Source organism: Phalangium opilio, unplaced genomic scaffold (genome assembly GCF_054372755.1).
Source record: "Phalangium opilio isolate 3A_F unplaced genomic scaffold, DU_Popi_V2 ptg000041l_1, whole genome shotgun sequence".
NCBI lineage: Eukaryota > Metazoa > Arthropoda > Arachnida > Opiliones > Phalangiidae > Phalangium > Phalangium opilio.
In genome coordinates, this window is record NW_028324165.1 from 8501987 (window position 1) to 8527848 (window position 25862).

Here is a 25862-nt window from a genome sequence, read left to right on the forward strand (position 1 = left end):
AAACACCCTGTATATCGCGTTAAGCCTAACGTAAATTTTAATTACGATCTTCTCAGATTATAAGCGGGATCGAATAACGAAAACTAATTAACGATAAAAAATTAGGTCGTTCTTAATTGCGAGGCTTAATCCCTTCTGTCGGCAGCTCGCTCATAATGGAAATAAGGGATTAAAAATATACGGAAAATTAAAAAAACTAAAGTGGATGAAGTTTCTTTTCTTTCAAAATGGATTATAATTGGTGGGTTGCCTCAAATTACATCTTATTAAATTTAATAATGAAAGTTCAACACTCTACGCATGCGTTAAGGTATAGATTTATTAGAAGGTTCTTTTGTCTCAAGATTTCATTCGAGAATACTGAAAACTATCTGTATTTAGATCTATTTATATGCCATTCTGAAAAGGTCTATTTTTAATTTAAATTGCACTCGTTTAAGTATCCCTTTAATTTTAAAATATTATAAATATGAGTTGATACTATTTCTAATTGAATTCTAAGGACAAATTCACAAGTTGACCTTAGTCCTTTAAGCTCTATGAGTAAAATTCTAAGAATATGCCGAATAGATCCCTAAAAGCATGATGTATCATGTTAGTATTCCTTTAATTAAAAAAACACGCTGACAGTAGCCCTTTGAATTCTAAAAATTACTTTGATTGCAGTCCTTTAAATTTTCAAAATACGTTAATTATATCCCAATTAATTCTAAAATTGTGCTGCAAATACATTTACTTTTAAATATTTTGAACTAATATTAACAAAATACAATGGCGAAAATTGTGTCGTCTACACAATTTCATCAAAAGGAGAAGTCAAGATATTTACTAACAACCTTTAACTATACTAATTCTTGAACCCACCTTCATTACCCCTTTGTACTTCGAAAATATCACATGGCTCTTTTTAAAACATCCTTAAAAATTGAAATTCGATACTAAAAGTACAGGAAGGGCAGTTATCTAACCTTACCAGGGTTAAAAGAAGCGTGTTTTAACAAGGGACTGCTATTAGGCGCGGTTTTCCCTTACAACCTTTCAACAGGTTGAATATCGCCCTTTTTTTCCTCGACCGCTATTCCGAGGCTTTCCTATAATGTTAAATAAAAATTGCGAAAAGAACGAAAATCAATTTTGGGGGCCGAGCTCAAAACGGGAGAAGACAAAGTTTTCCCATAAGCGAATAACACCCAATAAGTATCTATCATTTGGTCCTTTGTTGGAACGTCTCTTACGTCCGCGCCCTAGAGATACAGGGCGCCAAAAATACAAGAGATATTTTTATTTCCTTAGTGTCGCCGCTAACCCACGAGGTAACTTAAGAGAAACGTGTACCGACTTTTTTGGGTGGAATTTTTAGTTCAAGGTCTATTTTTTTTAATCGCTAGCTCTAGTCTTCAACCCTTATTTGTAGCTTATTAAAAAAATAATTATCATTTAATTAGTCTTAAAAACGAGGACTGCTGTCTCATAATTGGTAATATTTTCCTTCTATTTTTTTAAAAAAGGCTGTTCCTTTAAGGTATAATGTTATGTTGCATAGACCTTTCCTTTAACACCTCACGCGAGTCATACTAAGAGTACATTATAGGCAAGGCTTTCACGGTAGTAGCATCTCGTATAATTTAATAACACTGTTGGGGTGAGACGGATTATAGACGGCAGGGGGGGGGGAGAGACTAGTCGTCTATAGATTCCATTCAGACATGAAAACTTAACGTTAATTATGAGTTTATGGTTCTTATAATTTTTTTCTCGTTCAGAGAGCTTCAATTTTATCGAAAATTTGCGAAAGGTTTTTGAAGTTGGAAGGGGCAAGGCCTTCTTTAAGGGTCTTTTTCAATCTCGAAACGAGACCCGGATGTTGTTTGTTTAGAGTTAAAAGGGTCTCTTTTCTATTCAGGAATGTGGGTTTTTTTTTCGACGAGTCCCTTCCCTTAGGTTGGAGTGGGATTAGAATTAATTAGTCTTTAATTAGTGAGCTAATATATACATACTCTTTCATTTAGGGTGAAAGCTTCCTTTCAGCCCATGGAATACATATTTATTTACCAGGGATTGTTATATATTATTATTTATATGGGGATTGTTTGGAAAACACTAGGAGTATTTTAGGAGATTTGTTATTGTTTATGTGAAGGGGGCACGTAAGGTTTGAATAAAATAAGTTGGTTTTTCGATATAGAACAGGCTCAAAACGTTAAAACATTTAATTTGAATTTGGTTTTGGTTTTTAACCAATTTTGAATTTGAAAGTTGGGCCTAAATATGAATTCGGTCATTTTTACTCTGTATTTTCCTAATTTTCCTCCATGAAAAGTTCATAAACAGGTGCTTGATTTCGATTATAGGCCTTGGTTAAAGTACATTGAACCACGAAAATAAATACGCTTTATCGTAATCCTTTGTTTGATTGGCTGAAACTTCGGTCAACGTGGTGCAAATATTGCGAAAAGCCTAATTTCGTGGCATGCGCTTTCGCCAAGGCCTAAGCAAAATCGCAGATTTTTTTAAACGGTTTCTAAGGTCAAATAGACTCTTTTTGGGTAAACTATTTTGAGCCGAAAATGTTGCAACTTCTATCTCCATTTTGCCACTAGGGACAATGCTGTTTTCGTGTTATGATTTGATGGGTATTTTAGGGATGACCCCTTAATTTTAAATAGAAATCATTGTCTTAATCAGTTTCTTAATTAAATTTCATTAAGGGGTCATCCGTAAAATACTCTAAAACTATCTTAACTCGAAAACCAGAGTGTCTCTTGGGGAAAAATGTAATAAATAGAAGTTACATTACATTTTCTACACAAAATCTATTTCCCAAAGAACAGACATCCCCCTTATCAAAAACACCCTGTACTATGAAGTACTAGTATGATATTCCAACTAAACCACAGTCTAAAGAAAAAAACCAAAAAAAAACATGTTTTATGATAAGTAGATTTATCCATTTCTAATCTATCTAACAAGACCGCATACATACACATATAGGTTTTCCACGTTGTGACCCCTTAGCCTACGTGAACTCCTAAACCCCCAGAAAAGTTTAGTTTTATTCCGATTCGTAGGACGTAGTTGCAGCTTTTGGAGGACGTCGACGACGACGAAAGAGAGCGAATTAGTAAGCTCATTTGAATGTGATCCGTGCGGATAAGGTAAGACCTTCGGGAAAGACCCTAATCGGACTAAAGGCTGGTAGCACGCTACCTGTAAGGGAAATTCCACTGTTTATTCGACTGGAAGGTAAGGATTTCCCGTTTCGTCGAAGCCTGTCGCACGCTATCAAATCTAAAAAGCTTGTAGGATTCAGGGGAAACTATGGCACACGTACGTATGTAGGTCCCAACTCCTCCCGAGACTACGGAGGGACGACTTAATCCGATTACCAATTCGTTTTGGATGGATATAGACTGAAAATTGCTAAGGTCACAGTGGTACCATTGGATTGGTACGGTGTGTTAATAGATGCTTTTCGAAAGGAGCGAAGGGGAATGCAGTATAGTCTAATTGATGTAAGGGTTACGGCGGTACATCCGGAGAGGGTATGTGGAAGCAAAGGCCTTAGATAGGGCTTCAAAGTTTGACCAGTCCACCAAACTTGGCGCCCCAAAATGTTCAGAATCAAATTCCCTGACTTTTCCATGTTTTTTCTGACCTTTTAAGGCCAAATTGTCATTGTTCTATATATAGCCAAGAAATGATATCTAGTTTATTTACTAGGGAAAAGTACTATAAAATCGCCATATTTCCAGCTTTATCTCCAGTCCAAACGTTATGTAGGTCCGGAGTTAATCCCCGCCGCCTCTAAATTACAACCAACATCTCATTGGTTCTTGAAAACTCACGTCAGCGCGAAGCGAATGAGGAAAATTACAGTCATATTTTGCGACTGAGGAGAGGCGAAATAGCCCGGCCTCCTTTTACGTCCCCCCCCTTGTATTTTGAAAGGGGGACCGGGACTATGGCGCGCGAATACTTAGGCATCTTATACCTTCACCCTAGTAAACTAGATATCGCTTCTTGGCCATATCTAACCTCTTTGCATCTGCATACCGGATGTCTGTCTTATGGTTCATTATCAGTCAGTCATACCTTTTACTAATATCGAGACTTTAAAATCGCTAAATTGGCATCATCGTTACCCTAGCAATCACCAAGCATATTGGACATACGCTATAACTCTAATATTTAACATACATACGGGGAAGAAGAGATTACTGGTATGCGAAATTAAATATAATTCAGTTCTTTATGCCTTTGAGTGCATTAACAGGGATAGAACGAACGTAACTTCATTAAAGAGAATATTGTTGTTTTGACTTTGGCCGGGTCATTGTGTGTCTATTGGGGTTAAAATATAATAATAGCATTGAACTCCATTGGTGTATAAAAATAAGAAGTTAGGTCTGGCGCTTCATTAGGCCTGGGCTACAAACTTTTATATTAAATTATGATTAATTATACCTGGATAAATGTGCAGCCTTTCAAGGTAAAATTGCAATTAAATTCTTTTTTTGCCTTTAATTGTAAGAAATACTAGATTAATAAAAGCGCTTGAGTGTTCAGAAAGCATAAACACGTTTCGCAATTAAAAATTAAAACAATTCTTCTTAAATGCCTTCAAGAAACGTCGTTATTAATTATTCACGAGCTTTACAATTTAATGAACGAAAAATATAATATATTCTTAAACAGTTCACGTAGGTACAGGATATGTAATATCAGAAGCATATAGTACTTCTCTTCGAGAGAAGTGTATCACCACAAATATGGTAATTGTAACATGATTCTTCCCAACAACAGAATTAACAATTATTATAGCAAGATTACTAAACCGAATCACAAACCGATGCCCATCTGAGGTTTGATGAACGAGAGAGCAAGCAAAGGGCTCCCTCGCCTGGGAAGAACCATATTACATACCTAAAGAATTTTAAGAGGATACAGAGTGTCATCCTTCTTCTATTATCCCCTTCTGGTAACACAGAAAATTTTAACTTCTGAATTTGAAATTTTCTTCCCAACAAAAATAGTTTGGATTTTAAGAAAAATGAACTATAATATGACTGAGAATCTAATATTAGAAACAATTAAAATGACAATTAGAGTCATTAATTGTAATGTTACAGTGGATTTCAGAAAGGCACGATTCGATTTCATTGCAACATTATATATATGTTGCAATAAAAGAAATTCAAAACTATAGGTAACGATTAGGGAATTTTGCAATACACATGGCAAGAGTCACACGACTATGTTTAAGGTTTCATTATTTAGATGGTCATATATTGACCAATTCATGTTTGAAATAAGCAAAACAGTATTGTCTAAACATGTACGATATCCCTAACATGTACGATAATTTAGGTTAGCCTGGCTTGAAAAACAGTTCTATTACTTCGTGGTATAATTCACTAAGTACAAAACCGTAACTTTTCATGGATTTTCCAAGAACTTTCTTCCCCAGTGACGTACCCCTCGCCTTACTCTTAATGAATCATTGGTCTATATTCAAAGCACACGCCATAGCTTTTATGTTCACTAATGGTTTTCCGGCAACTTACAGCGAGGGAGTAATCACTCCTACGGATTACGTGGTTACATGAAATCAGTGTTGAAGGGTTAAGCGGAGTGATTGGCCCCTCGATTAAGGTATATTATAGATATTCACAAGCGGACGCACAATATTTTGTAAGAGTATCGGATTCGACCAATTAAATATGGAGGTCTCAGACAGAGAAGTATATTTATAGAAAAACTAAAAATGATAGTTCCACAATCCACAATCCCAAATCCCGAAACTGAGATCTTAAGAAATTCATAAAGGTTCTCGCATTGAAATTATCAAAGGCAAATAGAAAGAACAGGAAGTAAGTCAGTAATGAGAGAACGATAGAAGAGTGACCTTGATATTCCATAAAAATACACAAGTCCTCATTTAATCAATCCGCGCTCCTAATTTAAACAGTTCTTAATTAAATTAAACGTAGAATTGCCGTTGATATAATACAAAAGGCTATTAGTTAATTTTCTTGCAGATAGCTTGGAGGAAAAAGTAAGATGGAGTAGCAATATTGGTAGGCCATGTGCGACAGTAAAAGCTTCCCATAGCACCTTGCGCGCGTCCCTACTTTTCATAAGGGATTGTTAAGTGCTGCCGCGTAACGCCATTTAAAAACGATTTCGCAATTTCTTTCGAAATAGCTTCTATTTTTAAAACAGAGGGGCATATGCATTTTCGACGTTAAGTACCATAAAACCCTACCAAAACACCATAAACAGAGGATGCTGGGAGGAAGTCGCTACAGAGACTTCGTTATAGTTATATTTAGATACCACTCCCTATCACCTCTCTTCTCCAAGCTAGTCTATCGCGTAACGTTAATCCGTTATTGTACATATTTTAATTTGCACGTGGACAAAGAAATCTTGAATGCATGCTCCCCTCTACTAGTTCAGTTCAGTTATAAAACCCATCCCCTATAGGGAACATTTATAAGATCCCAGGATAAAGCAATGAATAAATAAATAAATGAAGAATTGTGTAGACTGACGTTGCAAAACAACCAAGTTTCGTAGCCCACGAAAAAAGCGCAATAATTTATCCATAGCCGACTGCTACAAACTATCTTTAAAGAAAACAACTCACCCAGGGCCATAATGCAAACGTGTTGTTGCAGTAGTAGGTACTGTTTGCGGTAACGGCGGAGACCACGCCCTTTCAACTTGAACTACAGGTATTCGCGAGGGTTCAAACGGGTTCAAATGCAAAGTAGGGTCAACCGTAACTGGACCTTGACCACCGAATGTTTTACTAATTTCCAAGGGCACCCTTAAGGGGAAGATGCTAGTTCGACGATCAGGGTTTCGAGGAGCGAACAATTGATTCGGATTTTGTTTATTTGGGACGGCATGAGTCGATGAGGAGTTATCCTCGCGGTCACTATTGGTCATCCCATTTTCGTTTGTCCAAACAACCGTTGTCAAATCGCGAATTTTGTTCCACAAAACTTGAAGAGTTAAATTGGCAATGATTGATTCGTTTTAAATATAATTAAAACTTAATTTTTTTCGTTCGTTGAGAGTCATTTGCAACTTAACACACGTTCTTGATGCATTTGATATGTTTATCTTAACCAAATTTTAATTACGAAGTTTGAATAGAGAATGCTGTGAATTTTGCATTTATTTATTTAGTTATTTTACGATTCATGTTTAGTTAGAATTAACATAAGTTTATAAGATATGTTACGTGATAAGTATGACAGTACTTATACTTTGTAATGCTACCCTGAGACTTACAGCTCGAGAACGACAAGCGAAAATTGAAGTACTATACACTCGGTGTTAATTAATTTTGCAGGACTTCCATCTAGCTCCTATTTAGTCTGCATTACTAAGCCTTTGACAGCAGCGCCTCACCAGGCGTACGTCGCTTTACCTCGAATCTATGACCTACTTCAATCACTTCAAAATTACAAGCTCCAGTTTCTAAGTTACCTGTGACAAACTTATGGAGGAACATATCTTATCAACTTATGAAATTAATTATAGGGTTGGCTTCGTTTAATGATTTAATTGTTTATAGATCTATAACAATAGATTAAATTAATTCGATGTGGTTAACTGGTTTTAATTAAATTAATTTTATCACTGGGGATTTAGGTCTTCAGTTACGCCCCAATGCGCGCGCAACAAATTTATATGTATATAAAACTTGGTTGGATTTGATTGATTACGGAATAAGACCCAATTTCTATCTGATTAAATCGTTGGGTAGGTATTCAATTGGTTGAATTTGAGTTAGGATTAATGAAGGTTTTGTTTACCGGTGATTGACTTCAAATTTAACTGACAAATAAGCTCAAAGATTGCGTTGAATTTTAGGTTTAGTAAGTGTGTAAATATCTTCGGAAATTGGATCAGTAGTTGCAAAAATATCTTTGAAATTAGGCTTAAGTGTTCAATAGTGGATAACAAGTCCCAATAGTCCTAAATAGAAATGTTTTTAAATAGGCTTAAGTGTTCAATATTGGATAACAATTCAAAATAGGCCTAAACAGTCATGTTTTAAATAGGATTAACTGTTCAATATTGGATAACAATTCAAAATAGGCCTAAACAGTCATGTTTTAAATAGGATTAACTGTTCAATATTGGATAACAATTCAAAATAGGCCTAAACAGTCATGTTTTAAATAGGATTAACTGTTCAATATTGGATAACAATTCAAAATAGGCCGAAACAGTCATGTTTTAAATAGGATTAACTGTTCAATATTGGATAACAATTCAAAATAGGCCGAAACAGTCATGTTTTAAATAGGATTAACTGTTCAATATTGGATAACAATTCAAAATAGGCCTAAACAGTCATGTTTTAAATAGGATTAACTGTTCAATATTGGATAACAATTCAAAATAGGCCTAAACAGTCATGTTTTAAATAGGATTAACTGTTCAATATTGGATAACAATTCAAAATAGGCCTAAACAGTAACGTTTAAAATAGGATTAAGTGTTCAATATTGGATAACAATTCAAAATAGGTCCTAAACAGAAATGTTTTAAAATAGGCTTAACATTCAAAAACTTGCAATTAAGCATTTACAAATTAACTAATTAACAGCTTTGAAATAAGGATTAGGTTAATCCCAAATGATATTTGGATGAATTTTTCCCATTTACGTCGTTTAAAAACAATGCAAGTGAGGATTAGCGAAAACGTAAGGGGTTTCCCCGGCCCAACTGTTTAATTAACTAAAAATGTTTTGTAGTACATTTTCCGTTACTTCAATTATCATTAAGTAAACGTAACCATTACGCAAAAAGGTCAATAACTGTCAAAATGTATAGACAACACAACGTGTTCTTACTACCCTCACGTGATTGGATAACGTGAAAAAACCTTTAATATCTACAGAAAAAATTCAAACTTCGGTTAAGCCTAACGTTCAAATGAAGCCAACCCTAAACCAATAATCCTTTTAAACCAAAAAGAAACATTAAATAACAAAATAGACGTTACTGGAATACTCACAATCCGTGTAAATTTAAAATTTATATCAAAACCGTTAGAAAACACTCACGAAAACAACGTAATGTTACGTTTTACGAGATAAAGAAGTTTAGTTTTTAGTACGACATTCAACAAGGAATCACAAACACACCACACCACAAGAAAAAAAATAATAATAACACAGCACACGCGTTATCCAATAAAAAAAACTACACTACGAGTAAAGCGCGTGGCCTCGTGAAAACTATACCAAGACTGATCTTTCAAAAAGTCGACGCTCGAGTTCGAACCAAAACTACTGCAGAACCGAGGAGAGAGAGAGGAGAATACGGTGTATTCCGTTAACAGGAGAGAATACTGAAGGGAGAGAGAGACTGTGTCGCTTTTCCAAGGAATGATTCGTTGCTATGGCAACCTACATTGCTACCCGAGAGGTCGGATATCGACTTCATTCACGGAAGTACTTAGGAATGTTCGTTTGACACTTCCTGTACTTTGTAATGATAGAGACTTACAGCTCGAGATAACTAGTTCGAGAACGACAAGGGAGAATTGAAGTACTACGCTCGGATGTTTATAGTTTTGCAGGACTTCCATCTAGGTCCTATTTAGTCTGCATTAGTAAGCCTTTGACAGTAGCGCCTCAACGGGCGTACGTCGCTTTACCTCAAATCTATGACCTACCTCAATCACTTCATAACAAGCTCCAGTTTCTAAGTTGCCAGACTTTACAAACTTATGGATGAACATATCTTATGAATTTTGTTCATCTGTAGACCATTTCTACGTTCAAACAGGCTTGGCAACATTCAGTATCAGGACATACAAGTGGATTTTTTGCTACAATCCATACTAATATGTTAAAGGTCCACTGCGACTAGACAACAATCTCACGTTAATTCACGCCGGCGAAGTCGCTTTGCACGCTTAATAAGACGCGTGTCGACGACTACGTAAAAGATTCGCGGGTTTAGTTTGAAAATTTCAATTTCTTTTGGCCAGTGTCTGTCTTTAGAGTCATTTCTTTAGCCATAGCTCACGCCTTACTGACGCGTGATTGAGTGAGCTACCCTTTGTCCTCGTGTCTAAACAGGGAAATGAATGCGCCGACGCGACCCAAGGAGATTACAGAGTGTAGTCTGAAGGTACCTTTAAAAGCACTCTTATCACCTAGTTTGCCCCAAAACATTTCAATGCCAAGTATCCGACTACCCCAATATACACCTTATACGAGTGAGTTACCTAGCTCCGTCTCCAGTTAAAACGATAGGAATCTATACGGCTCTCACCTGGTTGAAAGCAACCAGGTCTCAAACCAACCAGGTCTCAAACCAACAACAGCCCAACGCCTCACGTTCCCGCCACACCGCCCCGTCTGTTTCTACAATTTACCTAACAACAGATAGAGCCACCGAAAGGCATATATACAACCCAAATTTCGGTATTGCGGTGTTCTGCACTGCACTAGGATGGGATGGGATGGGATGGGAATACGATCTGCTTCCGTATCTGGTCATATTGTCGGTTTTTATGACGTGGTATGTCATAGCCTCAAATATAGTTCCACGATTTACAACTTTGAGATGCGCTATATCATATGCTAACAATTATAGACTAGAAGTATATAGCTCGGTAACTTTAAAAGAAAGAAAGCTCATATTTCTGTCAGGATGAGTTTAAGTCTAAATACAACAAGCTTTGAAACTAGGTCGCCGCGTTGACGATATTGTCAAACTTAGACGCTAATTTTACTTATGGTTACTGGGAAGGTACTGTACATTACAGATTTTACGAGGGTTTTATGTGGGTGCACCCTTTTTTAAAGGTGCATTTGGGTGATTATATTCCGAGGGATGACTGAATGACAGTAGCTCTTTGAAATGTGGATTGTAACAGTATTTATGTTCAATGATACCCCTTAAGAAGTAAGTATGTCTGTCTTTATGCTCCATAATTACCCCTGCAGCTTTCACATGATCTGATATTTCAAATAAACGCGAAGTGCACGGCGACTTGCTCTGACTCTTGAATGACGTAATACCCAGTCCATATTGGCCAGCAGTGATCTATTTAATCTACTTAAATCCAGCAGTTCAAAATAAGCCGCAAGATAAAACCTTCACCTCTTTGAAATCAAAAACTAAAAAACTTCTAAAGTTTAATCAACGTCAAGTTAAAAAAAAATCGATAAATTTTCTCTAATAACATATTAACTAACTAATAATATATTATGCGTGTTTTCAAACCTATGAACTTAAAGTCTGTCACGCGATAAATGAAAATCGATTTTCCATAAAAACAACAAGATATGCATGTAATGAAATAACATGAAAATCTAAATGAACTCTGTACCTCCAAATAAATAAATAAATAAAATACAAACATAAGTAAAAAGATTTTTTTAGAATGACAATCAAGTGACGGAGTAAACACGTCGTCAGTTACTGATTTCAAACAATGACGTCACCGTGTAAATGTAAATGTATTTAAATGTATAACAGGGTTTCTACAATATATTTAAAAGGGGTTGCATATAGAGAACGGCTAGTTTAAATTCTATAAGCTCAACAATTGGTTTGGTTTGGTTGCTGGAAAATAATCAATATACGCCCTTTTAAATAATAGGGAGTCAGCACTTATAGACTAAAAAAAATTCGGCCTACGTCATAGTTTAAGAGTACGCTAGCGCCATCTCTTAAAGCAGTGCTACAAATTTGCCGAAATTTGAATTTCTTTTGAGCCGCCATCTTTGTGGAGCGGCGTGATCATATTGGAGGTCGCTACTTTGAATGCAAAGTCGGGCTAGTTAAGCTATTATGAGAGTTTAAATGAAGAAGTTAAGAAAAGATACAGAGAAAAGATAAATTTTATTAAGAAAATTGGCCCTTCTTAAGAAAAAAGATTTTACTTATTTGAATGGTCAAAATAGTGCAGAAAAATCGTTCGCGCTGAGAAATGTAAAACGAAGGTCACTCGATCAAAGAAAGCCAAAAGCACTTAAATGTTAATTTAAAATTAATTTTTGGGCCAAGTCAATTTTTAATTTTTTGTTTACTACTTCAAGTCAATTTTTAATGTTTTGTTTACTACTTCAAGTCAATTTTTAATTTTTTGTTTACTACTTCAAGTCAATTTTTAATGTTTGGGCCAAGTCAAGTCAATTTTTTGTTTACTATTTATTGTTGATTAAATACAAAAAAGTCCGACCCCTCGGCAGAAAGACACCCAAGTGAGTGAAAATGACCAAATCAAGTTATTTAAAAGGGTCAGGTAGGAAGAAATGTTTTTCAGAGATGACAGATTTTCAAAACTCTCTTTTATAATGAAAAATATTTTAAAGGTCTGTGCTATAATTCGGTTCAATCTGTGGGCTTCGATATTTAAATGAAAAGTCTGAGGCGACATTCAATTGTGCTATTTTTGAGTGCAGTTCAGAATGCAAAGTAATTGTTATCATTTAATATAAAAACCTTAGAAAATCGTATAAATTCAATTATGTGAGAACTAAAGATAAAAAACTTTTGAGCGAGCGGAGCGAGGTCCGCGATTTTTTTATCTGACCAAACGTGATAGCACTAATTCTGCGTTTAAAACGTCATGCAGCTGGGATTATAACTAATTACTTTGAAATCTTGAAAATATAGGACTTTATTGGACGATTTGAAAAATTATAGGACATTTTATATGGGACAATCAGTCTGTAAGCATGCTGTAAGCACAATTTCAAAAGGGCCCCAAGAATTAAGTCTGGATTCGTTTCATCATATAGCTGGGAAGGTGCGCCTAAATTAAAAATTTAAATGATTTACCCACATAATATTAATTACGATTCAAATTAGACAAAGTTTTCAAACCAGAGAGGAAATGTTTAGCACAAACTCTTGAATGTTTCGATATTGAATCGGGTCCAAGGCTTAGCTTTTTCAGCCACAGATGACGCCGTTTCAAGGATAATTCTTTGATATTTTCACCTTGGTTAGTTATCACACATGGTATGCTGAAGAAACTTAGTTTCTCTTTCGTGCTAATACTTGTAAAACTTTTTAAACAACACGTCCTAACCATTTTAACGCGAGTAACTCGGATTTCTCCCCAGTTAACAAATAGCTTCGCTCCGCAATCATGGCGGACCTCGTAAAGGATAAAAATGAAAAATAAAATCTACTAGATGGCACTTTCATTCGCCCCGCGATATTTAATTTTCAAAAATTATGACGTCACGACCGAGCTTGTGCTGACTCCCTATTCAACTTGTTTCGCCAATATGAACGGAACCGGGCCGGAGTTACTCCCAAGAGGAGGGATAGTTAACGTTCAACAATTATAAATGCAACGTGACTTAATTAGTGACTGATGATGAACGCATAGCCCAGCCCAAACCTTTAATTCTCTTTACCTAGGAAGCTGAACTTCAAAACTTTGCCCAGACCTTACTCATTAATAATGGGAACTCACTACCAAGTTTATTTTTTCCCCAATTAGCGGCCATATTTTAAAATGGCAACCAGTATTGTAAAAACCTAGTGGGTGGGTACTCAGTAAGCTAGTAGTTTTAACACTAAGTGGCCATATTTAAAAATGGCAACCAGAATTGTACAAAGGTTCCTAGCAACATTGCAAGTAGTGGGTACTCACTAAACTAGTTTTTACCAATACTAGGCCATCTTTGAAAATGGCAACCAGAATTTACAAAACCCTTGCTACATTAAAAAGAGTGTGCACCCACAGCAAATTTATTACCAATCAGCGGCCATGTTTTAAAATGGCAACCGAAAATGTATAACAACCTAATTTGGAAAATATTTCAACCACTGGTATTATAAGATTACTGTTTATCTATAACATATAGTCGCATTTAATGTTATATTTCCCCCGCCATCTTTCAAAATGGCGACCAAAAATATAAAGGGAACATATGTTCAATTTAAGCTTTTCCGGTCAACGCTTGTCCCCTTTTGCTATAGTAGAGGGTGTATACAACCTCATTCATTATTTACATTTCGTGCAATAGAATTGATTAAATATTTAAAGGCCAGCTATACCACTACTTAAAACTTCTACAGAAAATAAGAAGAAAAAAACCTAAGCTTTTAATATGCTAATTACTTTATCTGTACCATTATTATAATAGAAAACTAAAAAGTGTAGGTACTAGGTAGTCCTGCACTCTGAATGGCATTGCATGATCGTGCGTTTTGGCAGTCTGCAAAAACGCATGTTCTACTTATAGCCACAAATGTGATAAATTAACTTTCGAGATATTTTTGACACACTTTTCTGACCTACAAAAATTCTCTGTTTTTTCCCAGGTCTTCCATCAACATTTAAGGCTAAAATTAACAGCAATCAAAAATGATTGGTAATAGAGTTGTCTTTCTTTATTAACCATTAATGGCTTTTACTAGACTATATCAAATAAAGAGATCCAATTAAGCAATTAGTTTCAATATTTCAGAATGAAAATATTGAGTGCTAAGCCTAAATTTTCAAGTTAGGCTTAACAAATACTGTTTACTTCGTGTTTTAAATTTTACTATTTATTCAATAAATGGCTTTTCGCAGACTGCAGAGGAAATCAATTGTGCATGGATCTTTTACCTCAGATGGTTTTCACCATTTCAGAACGAAAACATTTAATGCTAAGCCTACATTTTCAAGTTAGGCTTAACAAATACTGTTTCTTTATGCAATAAAAGGCTTTTCCCAGACCCCAGAAGAAATCAAAGAGATGTAAAGCAATTTTGGGTGAATCTTTACCTAAATTGTTTTTATTATTTCAGAACGAAAACATTGTATGCTAAGCCTAATTTTTTAAATTGGACCTAACAATAACAAATACTGTTTACCTCGTGTTTCTTTATCCATTAAATAGCTCTTCCCAGACCGCAGACGAAATCAATTCTGGTTGGATTTTATACCGCAATTGTTTTAACCATTTCAGAACGATAACATTGAATGCTAACCCTAAATCTTCAACTTTATAGGCCTAACAAATACTGTTTATCTCGTGTTTTAAATTAAATTTATCCAATAATCGCTTTTACCAGACGAAACCATAGCAATTCTGGGTGAAACTTTAATTTAGCAAAATTGTTTTTATAACTTCAGAACGAAAATATTAAACGCCAAGCCTAAATTTTCAACTTAGGCCTAACAAATACCGTTTTACCTCATGTTTTAAATTAAATTTATCCAATAATGGCATTTGCAAGACGAAATCAAAGATCTTAAGCAAGCAACAAAACATTGACGAATGCTAAGCCTAAAATTTCAAATTAGGTCTAACAAATAGAGTTTCCCTTACGTGTTAAAATTAAGGCTACATTAGGGTTCATAAAATTTATTTCACGCCTACTTAGGGACAGTTCAAAGGACTCCCAGACTTTTCCCAAATCTTTCACTGCAGTTTGTGCAAATTCCCTTACTTTCCCAGGTTTTCTGCTCCATGTACGGTATATAGCCAACCTGAGGTACGCGAACCCCGGTAATCGAAATATAATGGTCTCCCAAATGAGAATGAGACCACGTTGGAAATGTTACCCATAAAAATCCGGATAGCGGGAAAACCACTACTAGAACCCATATAAGTCGTAAAGAAAATACTTTTTCTATCCATTCCCGTCATGCAACAGTGTAAAAAACCCGGGAAATTTATGAATGTTTAAAGATGGACAGGCGTGAGGTCAAGAAGGGATTGAAAGTCAAAATAAAAATTGAATTCAATCTTAGTTTTCAATACATGGTTTGATACCTAATGTTAAACTCCATAAGGACAAAATGTAGTTCCTGCATAAAAACCACGTCCCTTACATTCATCAGTATTGAATTCTCACAGTGAGATACAGTATAATCGAAATCTCTTTTCCTCGAACGCATGCATGGCATGAATGCAGTGAAATATCGATCAAGTGAGGTCAAGAAACCTGGTAAAATCCCGTAGAAAACCTGTTGCCCAGACAACGTCACTATGCAGCGTTATTAAGGCAGAAACGCTGAGAATTTCATCGAATTATTTATTTACTTTTTCTTCTTTTTTCTATAGGGAAACCGCACCAAATAGAATATAACACCAATTCTTCTGACGATTTAAAATGCCTAACTCAATATATACAACACCGCCTTTGACCGCAGTAGCTTTTGAAGGTAAAAAATAGAACAAATATGGTCAAACTTTAGCTTACCATTCGTAATTGGTTTCCGAAATGCTTCCCAACCTTCTAGTTCGCATGTTTTATTTGTTAATTATTAAAAATTATTTTCTTTTGCTTTTAACTTCCATACGATTAGGCTTACGTACTTTGAGTGGAAAAAATTGGGTAAGAGATTAATGCATTTTATCTTAATCCATGTAGAGTTATTGATTGTAAAGATTAAATTCAAGAAAGTAGGGTAATAAATTATCTTAATAGAAGGATTATCTCCCAGAAAAGATTAACGACGGATTATGCTGTTTTGGCAGTTTTTCATTTATAACCGTTTCAGTTTTAAAGGTGTAATATTCAAAAGAGTCACACGTAAAACAAAGGAAAATGAAATGAAAGGAAGTGAAAAATTCTATTCACGTTGTCTCTTATGATTTGAGTGGTGTTTTAGGGATGACCCCTTAATTAAATTAAAATTGAGTTTATCACTTTCTCATTTAATTTTAAAGGGGTCATCCGTAAAATATTTTGATCAATCTTGACTTGAAAACAGGGTCCCTTGTGGCAAAATAGATTTATAGAAGTTACATTTTAGACTTTAAAATCGTCCCATTAATTTATGATAGACTTATTAGAAACACCCTGTATATGTTCCCCAGGAATACATACATCTATTAGGAATCATTGTGTCCACCATATATTTCCCATGCATGCGGGTTTTGTGGGCCGGGCTTGAGGACTTAACTTACTATGCGTCAGGCCTCATAATTTTGATGTCTAACGACTTCTGATTGAAGTCTGTCTGTTAACTAATAACCATTTTAATTAAAAAATATTCAACTTATATCTAAGCTAATATATTTATTTATTGATTTTATTCTGTTCAAAATATGTTTATTGTTGCAATTTTGAAACAACTATTATCATTTACCAGACATGAAAATACCTTCAAAATTAATTTAGAAGGTAAGGCCTACTAAAAGGTTATACTGGAAAGTTTGACGGTAAGTGCTAAAAATTTTCCTTTCTAAAGTACATAAACACCATAATAACCAATGTATACGCCCAAACAATAGGTAGGGCTCCTTTTATAATTACAATGGGTGATACAGTGTTGAGGAGATCAGATTAGTAATACCAATTTCTTGTGATTTAAAGGCAAAATAAGCCAGTAATGGGATTGTTTGTTGCAGGTCTTATCTCTTCCAACCTGTCACCTTTTCCCCATTATTATTATTATTAAATTTATTAAGTTTGAAAACAAAAACAGAAGTTTCAACCTATACCTATCAAAATTTCCGATAAAGTTTAAAGTGTATTTTGATTTAATGGAACTCGTTGAAAGTTTTTAATTGTTTACCGGCAGTTAAGGAGTTTGAAGAAACCGAGGGACTAACCACTCTAAAATAACCTGTCCACCAATTACATTCATGAAAATTACAAGTACTCTTTAATATACAGGGTGTTTCTGATAAGTCTGGTGGCATAAATTAAGGGGGATGTTAGTTCTTTGGGAGGTCGATTTTGAGTCGAAAATGTTCTATACTTCTATCGCCTCAATTTTGTTTACCACAATGGACACTGTTTTCCAGTTATGATTTGATTTGTGTTTTAGGGATGACCCCTTATTTAAATGAGAAATCATTGTCTTAATCAGTTTCTTAATTAAATTTAAGGGATCATCTGTAAAATACTCCAACACCAATCTTAACTCAGAAACAGTACGTGTCCCTTGTGGTAAACAAAATGGAGGCGATAGAAGTATAGAACATTTTCGACTCAAAATCGATTTCCCAAGAACAAACATTGTTCGGACGGTTTTAAGTACAATGTGAATCTGTATCTAACTTCATATGACCACTCAAAAGCCACATAACACAGCCAACGTCTAGTTAGGGTAATAGTACAGCATGAACATGATATAAACCACTAAGCTTGTTGGCTTTTCCTACCCCCAACGACTTTCTTAAAAACCCGTCCAGTATAATACAGATACCATCCACGTATCAATAGAAAGTATGTGGCGCTAGTGCCAAAGATTTTCTCCTCTCTTTAGTTATCAGGGATGCCATATTGGGCTGGGAAGCCGCCAATTGGGCTTCTTCTAAAAAATATTGGCTGGAAATTAGGCTTGTCGGGGTTTTTCTTTGGCTTTTTGTACTTAAAATACCGCCAATAGGCGAAGATCATTAGAATGCCCAAAAAACTGACAAATGGTACTGTCAAACCATTTGTGTAGCTTATAATTCGTCAATTTATGGTTAAATAAAGTAGTTTCATTATGTTTTGCGTTTTAAAAACGGTGTCAGTATGTAATATGCATTGAAATTTCTAAAAGAAAAACAAATTCCAAATTTTCACGATAAATTTTTGGCTTGTTTTTGGGCTGGATTGTTTAGATCTTAATCAGTTTTTGGGCTTCTTTTCAAAATATAGATTGGCGGTTTTTTGGGCTTGTTTCCAATTTGATTTTGGCGGGTTGAAGGTTTTCAATCTGGCATCACTGTCAGTTATTGTAAACCCTTTCGCGTGAAAACATATAGCAGAGAAACCGTAAGCATGTGTATTAATTTTTGAAGTCTTTTTTTTTTGGATTTTATATTCGTTAGAAAAAAAAGTACGTTTTAGTTGTCGATGTGTTTGCATTTACCGTCTTAGAACACGAACAAACATCCCCCTTAATTTATGCCATCAGACTTATCAGAAACACCCTGTATAGTCAACGGTGCCTTGTTTAATCACATTAACTGGAGTGGCTGGTCCCTCGGAAGAAATGCTTTTAGGTAAACAAACCCCTGAGATTATTGAATAGAAATCTTTAGAGAATTTATTATAGTTCTAACTGCTATGGGATTCGATAGGATGAGACCAGGTATACCTTAACAGCATGTTAATCAATACACCTTGATTTTCCTGAGGCGTAAAGACTTTTGCGCCATCTACCGAACATTAACGAAATTATAGAACATTATAGAAGTTCATTAAATAAAGTAAAAGAAGCCACCCCATTATTTGCCATCCTCAGAATTATAATTTCGAAACATATAGAGATATGTGAATGGTCATTTTATTTACTTTTCCCAATACTATACTGTTGCAACCATAGCTAAATTGAATAAACATTGCAAAAGAAATAAAAGTTAAATTTTAAAAATTTATCTTTCGCTCTTTAGAACTTAGCAAACGAATTTTACAAAACTCAGCAAATATAAGTCAGTCTTGCTCATCAAAAGCAAACGAAATTCAACTTTGAAATTTAAGTTCAAACAACAACTTAGAACAAATAAAGGAAATGTTCGATATATCTCAAACACTGATATTGGCTACATACTAAAACCACAGTTTTCTTACAAAAGACATCATTCTATTTCGGTCATCGTAAAGAGCAGCATCTACCATCTCCAGCTTAAATTATCATCGTTACTCTCGTTTTAAATACTTTTACTTTAACTTTTTTTACTTTAAAAGTTTAATAGTTACTTAGCAGTATGACTTCCGCGGCAATTTTAAGTCAGCAGTTACGGGACAAACGTGCCATTGACATTAGTAAAGTTTGCGAGGACAATGAAGACTGCACTGTCGTGTTAATTGTAGAAGGGAAACGGTTCCACGTCCACAAGTGCGTCTTAGTCGAAACTTCCCAGTACTTCCAGAGCATGTTTAACGGTAATTTTATGGAGGCGACGCGAAAAGAAGTTCAACTTCCACTTTTAAGAAAAGATGACTTAGAGTTCGTCTTGAACTACGTCAACGGTGCGGTAATAGACTTTGAAATGTGTTCCGTAGAGAAGTTGCTTGAGTTGTACCATTTAGCGAATATGCTCTGCATGGACTCCTTAGTAGCAGAATTCCGGGAGTTTATTGCCAACACCAAGTCATTTGAAGATAGCGAACGCTGGTACAACCACGCCAAGGCCTTTGACGACGTAGATGCGGTGAACGGGATTACGGGTCTGTTTCTAAAACGACTAGTTACATACCTTTGTACGAAGTCATACCTTTGTACGAAGTCAATAGTACCCAACACAGTCAGTATGGTTACAAACGGTAACGATTCATTAGACAACGCTCCGCACGAGTTAATACTGGACGTCTTGAAGATCATAAAAATCCCCGAAGATCCGGTAAAATACGGAGTACTTAAACATTTTGTGGACATGATGCGCCATTGGTTTTTCACTCAAGAGAAAATCAAAATTCTTTCGGATTGGGTCGAGTCTGAATCGCACGAAGATACATCTTTCGTTAAACGCGTCGAACTGTTCGACCATACCGGATGGGAACAACTCTCTGGGGAGAAACTTAACGGTGTCCTTATGATGTTCCTTCAAGAAAAAAGACTCAAGTCCTTCAATGCCCTAACGGTTTCCATCAGGAAAATACACCAGCAAATGGCAGTGAATAACCTGCGAGCAGCTTGGGTCAAGGTTCGTGGGTTCGAAGTTACCCTGTCGGAGTACAAACCGCGTTCATTTCGAGAACCCCCAACATGGCGTCAAGTTCAACACAGTTTTCCATCCGAAATAAGCAAATTCGTTGTTGACGAAGAGAAGTTTTATTTTCTAACGGTGGAAAACTGTCTGTACGTCATGGAGGTGACAACGACCTCGTACAACGTGGAAATGTACCAGATTGAAACGCCGCGCAATTTCGTGTGTTCGAAATTGTTGGCTAAAAACGGTATGGTTTACCTTTACGGTAAGAATACAGCGACGACAGCGGTCGTTATTATGACGTACGATAAACAATGCAACGAAGCCACTATCCATGAACTAAACGTGAAATTTTACGATAAGTGGTTGCCAACTTTGATTGTGGAAGATCATAGAGTTATCTTCAAAAATCGTAGAAATGTTTTTGAGTGCGATCTCGAAAAGAAATCGGTGACCGTGATATTTGCCATTAACAAATTATGCCCGAACTTCAACGAGGACACGCACTTGGCTAAAGTTGGCGAGGACATTTACTTATTCAATGACAAAGGAAAATATCTCGTCTACCCGGGATTCGAGACGCGTTCTATAAACAGTGTAAAATTTAATCACGAGAAAACTTCTATTTGTTCGGCTGTTGAACAAGGTCTAATCGTTGGTATACTTCCGAAAACGGAACAGCCATGCGACGTTACGCTGTTCCGACGAGTCGATGGACATTTTGAATCCCTGGGACGATTGCCTGGACCTGATTTTGGACCACATTGTGAACCGGAGGAAAAATGCGAGTTTTTTATGCGGTGTGTGAAAACTATTTCCGCTACTCGTGAAAACTAAATTAATTTAGCCAAAATGTTCCTGATGAATTCTGTAAGAAAATATTCAGTAACAAATACTAAAAACTGTGCGAGTTATAAATATAACATAGACACTTTTGCCCCTTAAATTTCTTTGTAAATTTTTGATTGAATTAACTTATTTATATAGTATATTTGCTAGAAATGTAACTTTTTTTTGACAATTGTATATATTGCATGCATATATTTATTTATTTAAAAACTAAAATATTTTGGCAATTTGAAGGGAAATAAAATTTGAACTTCCATATTTTTCTATCAAAAAAAATATTCCTGTCTAATTTTACTAGCAAATAAAACCATTTAGTACTTTCACGAAATCAAAGTCATTATTTCTACTTATTAATTAGGCCAAAATTTAATTTCAGCGGGAATAAAACCAACTTTATACTTGTAATTAAAATATATTAATTAATTATAATGAAACAACCAATTTAATTAAGTATTTCATCATATTATTAATTAGGCCTAAATTAAATAGAGGCCAATTAACCATAAAATAAACCTTATATCGTCTACTAGAATAACTATAGACTATTTAGTATACAAGTGTCTACAAATATAGACAGGCGACTCTAATAGGTTTTCGTTCCCTTTAAAATTAAGTTATTGGCGTCTCTAGAACCTAGATATTTTGACCTATAATTACGAATTTATCTCAAAAGCTTGCATACATTTCTTTACAATAACTTAATTCAATTAGAATTAATATTACCTTCCACGTCTGGTTAAATCCCAACATCTCAACAACGTGGAAATGGATTAAAATTCAGCGTCAGTCCAAGTTTGCTCCAATAACAACGCTATCAATATATTTTTCTATAGCAATCTAAACGCGCTCAAACTATATGAAATCTCCAATATAAAATTAAGCTGGCGTTCCCTCATTCACAATTAACCAATTAAAAAGGTATTCATGGTTAACTACTCAGGCAATCAACGTAGCCTTTGGCTACTAATTTTGAAAGAGAGTGCTTGCTATACCTATACAGTTTTGGAATTTATTTAATTATAACATCAAAAGTATGGTCAATAGAGTGCTTCATAAGTTAGTCTTAAAGACCGAGATCCACGCAACAAAAGAGACATTTTTTGAAACTAAAGCACGCCGTGTATGCACTTGACACTTTAAAAATCAGTTTGAACTTTGAACCCATTTTGGAAAGATCTAACATACGCATTTTCAAAAATAATAATTGCATTTTCTCGTATAAGACATCTCTTTGTTGACAAACATACCCTTTAATGTTCATTGCGTCTTAAGAGTAGACAATAACGTAGTCAACACACCAGATTCTATTTTACCCCCTGACCTTTGTAAATTGGCCTATGAATACCTTCAACTTCTTCGGAACCCAGTACGCGGATCTCGACCTTCAAATATGTAAACTTTCCGAAAGGGCAGAATAAAAGCTTTGATGACCCAAGGCCTTCAGAAATTCACAGCTACTGAACAATGTATAACGTTAAATCCGGCCCACATTGTTATATTATTACGTTTCATTTTATACTTAGAATGACTTTAATTTATTTAATAAATCATTTTCCCGTTTTACTAGGCCTACACGTACTTTATGTATTTTATTTTTTTTTCGGTTCGTTTTGATCAATTGTTACTTTAATATTTGACATTTCCTGTTTTTTGGTGTTTGAGAGTGTTGGCAGATTTTGATAATTTGCGCTGCGTAATGTAGGATTTATTTGAAGGTTTGTAGAAAGCCATGGCATATTAATTAGGGATTCATGGTAAAATTCATGCATACCTTGAAATTGGTATCAACATAAGGGATACGCCGGCCTAGAATTATTTCTTTTTTAATCGAAATAGTGTTTAAAATAATGAATATATTTATTTGGAACCATGCTTCTAATTACAATATTAAAGAAGATACGAGTGCAATTAAGTTTCCGTAATGGATGACACTACGCGTTAGGCTTAATCGCGAAGTACTGGGGAGTACCCTTATTGGGTGCCTTGTACCACCTGACGTGTTCGTCCAATAGGAGTACTCCCAGTCGCAATGCTATACATCACGTGACCAAAAACCTCAATCGCGAACTACAGATCTTTTTATGATTTTCAGGTATTTAAAGCTATCAAAAGTCAGGTATGTACGAAAGACAAAATCCCTTTTTAAAATGCAAGTACACAAATTCCCCCAGCCCCAAGTAAGACACTTAAACTTATCAAATACCTTTTTCCGCTTTCATCCAACAACACTTGCCCTTCCTCATTTTGATCATCAACTTCCGATTTCTCCTTATCATCCTGATCCCAATTTCCTTGAACCGGAAGTTGTGGTGGTACTTGCAATTGTACCACAAGTTCACCCTGTTCATTATCCTGATTGTCGTCGCCCTCAACAGATGCGGCAGTTTCAACTACCTCCTCGCCATTACCGCTACCACTAACGTCTTCAGCGGGTTCAACCATTTGTTACAAGTACTCTCTAGCTCCTTGAACTTCACTCGTCAAAACACAGCGCGCAATTTAGGTATAGGACAGAAGTGACATACGCGTTAGTCCGCGACAGTTATGACACGAGCTAGGGCCTAACGCCTCTCTGTGTCTGTAAGAGAATGTCCCTTGGAATCAGCCCTATATAACCCCTTAGCGTTTTGCTACTATGGTAGGTTTTCTGGCATTTTGACAGGAGGTTGACAAAATCCTCCGGAGTATGTAGTGACGCGAAAATATGTCAAGTTAAACGTTCCATGAATCGCTGTGAAGGCGCTAACTAAATTTAAAGGCAGTTTAGCAACTGTTCGGGAGCTAAGGACAATTCAATTTTGTATTGCCGTTTGCAGATGACCCGAGGTCAAACCAGGGTCAGTCTAGACTATGAATATGGACTTAAAAAGCTGGCCAAGGAATACTTAACGACCTGATTACTTGTATACATAAATAGATAAAAAATATTTACGATTGTCATTGGGTAATTATACTGTACTTGAAATAGAATGGATTTTTATTCGCGGCCATTTTGAAAGATGGCGTGGCTCATGGATTCTTTATCTATATTAGTAAATGTTCTGACTGATAATCAACACCCTGCCCAAACCCCCTTTATGTAGAGAGCTGAATTTTTGCAGGCACGTTAGTCTTAAGTATCAGGCACGCATTAAGAACTATTTAAATTGGCGGCCATTTTGAAAGATGACGGCTAGAAATGTAACCTAAACCTTCTTTATGGAATAACGTCCTTGCTTTTCAACCCATTGCAATAATATTTAAATACTGTTTGCTTATATTCTGTAGACGGACTTAATTGCTTTTGGGGTTCGATTGCCGCCATATTTAAAAATGGCGGTTCTAAAAGTGAAAAAATATACCCTGATGATCAGAGGCGCCTTTACTGCTAATAACCTATAGTATAATTATCGCATTTAGTTACAAAAGGCCCGCCATTTTGGAAAATGGCGCAAGAAACGCAATAATGTGTTCGTTGAGTTACATTTTTCTCACATGCCGAGTAAAATAGTTCTAACGTAAATTTCCCATTTTAGTTTCAAAACAGTTTGCCTTTAAGTCTAAAAAAGGTGATATACCTTTAAGGATACAGAACTCTGCGGTTGAGACAGTACAACGGATGAAAAGAGGGGAACTACGCTATTTCGGTCTCTTTTCGAACACAAACAAAAGCTAAACATCCTCTACACTCGCGGAGGACACGGGGCGTCAAATCAAATTTTCCCGTCATTCCACTTAACACCATTTATCACGTATCTTTACATTTGATTGGGGGTAAAAGTTACGCCATTTTTGAAATAACGATATTTGGCGAGACGGAAATTTGCGAGGGAATGTTAATTTTAGTACTTTTCTCCCCCCCTCCTCCCAAGAAGCGGACTGAACGTATATTTACTCCACGACCCACGTGGGTTCGATGTTAGTGCTAACAAGAAGCGATATCTAGTTTACTAGGGAGAAGGTATAAATTCGCCACATTTCCAGCTTTGGGTGCGTTCAGTAACGCTCAACGGAGACCAAACGCGTTGAGCTCCGTTGATCAACGAGATGTCATTTGACGTATTAGGCTACTGAACGATTTTTGCAAACTTTGCGTTGTATCGTCTGCTTACTGTTCATGGAAATGGATATACGAGGACCTGCTAGCCGAAATAAGAGCAAACTTAGCCAAGGCTTAAGCTTGCCGGGAGTGTGGCGCACTCCTGTAAGCCAAGCTTCTGGGGGGCAAAGTTTGAGGAAATACGACACATGTCGGCGATCCTTCCCTATAGGTGCCGACTGTCCCGTGTCCGCCGGAGGTGACTTACCCCAATTCCACCTTCCGTCACCTCCCAAGTAAACCTCATTCCTTCCCTGCTTCTCCATATACGACCTAGCGGCCCCCGTCAGTGCTGGGCCGCGTAGGGTCTCTCGCTCAATTCTTCCTGGTGCTAAAGGCCT

The 25862-nt window shown here is 35.9% G+C and overlaps 2 protein-coding genes and 1 long non-coding RNA gene across 10 annotated transcripts in view; 1 reads left to right on the forward strand and 2 right to left on the reverse strand.

The window, feature by feature from the left end:
* The window catches only part of unc-13-4A (BAI1 associated protein 3), a 171291-nt gene that overhangs the window by 59676 nt on the left and 85753 nt on the right, over positions 1 to 25862 (reverse strand). For 4 of the 7 annotated variants that reach the window (XM_089835622.1, XM_089835619.1, XM_089835621.1 and 1 more), the window contains exons 1-2: positions 9041 to 9682; positions 6650 to 7170 (exon numbers count right to left, since the gene is read on the reverse strand). The exons of 2 other annotated variants lie outside the window; for them this stretch is intronic. In XM_089835622.1, the coding sequence (XP_089691748.1) occupies positions 6650 to 6954 (305 nt within the window). In that variant the 5' untranslated portion in view covers positions 6955 to 7170; positions 9041 to 9682. Of the gene's footprint in view, positions 1 to 6649; positions 7171 to 9040; positions 9683 to 23646; positions 23904 to 25862 lie in introns of those variants that run through there. One more of the 7 variants, XM_089835623.1, reaches the window with a different exon arrangement.
* On the reverse strand, positions 12177 to 13261 carry LOC149679784 (uncharacterized). The gene is made up of 2 exons (XR_016365896.1): positions 12874 to 13261; positions 12177 to 12802 (listed from the first exon to the last, which is right to left on the reverse strand). It is a non-coding gene; the product is annotated as an uncharacterized LOC149679784 (long non-coding RNA).
* Positions 18635 to 21765, forward strand: LOC149679785 (uncharacterized). Of its 2 annotated transcripts, none has more exons than XM_089835617.1 (2): positions 18635 to 18714; positions 19335 to 21765. In XM_089835617.1, exon 2 carries the CDS (start codon positions 19650 to 19652, stop codon positions 21429 to 21431), a length of 1782 nt encoding a protein of 593 aa, XP_089691743.1. In that variant the 5' UTR covers positions 18635 to 18714; positions 19335 to 19649; the 3' UTR covers positions 21432 to 21765. The 2 variants fall into 2 exon arrangements, with proteins under 2 accessions (XP_089691743.1, XP_089691742.1); XM_089835616.1 differs by having other exon boundaries at positions 18660 to 18944.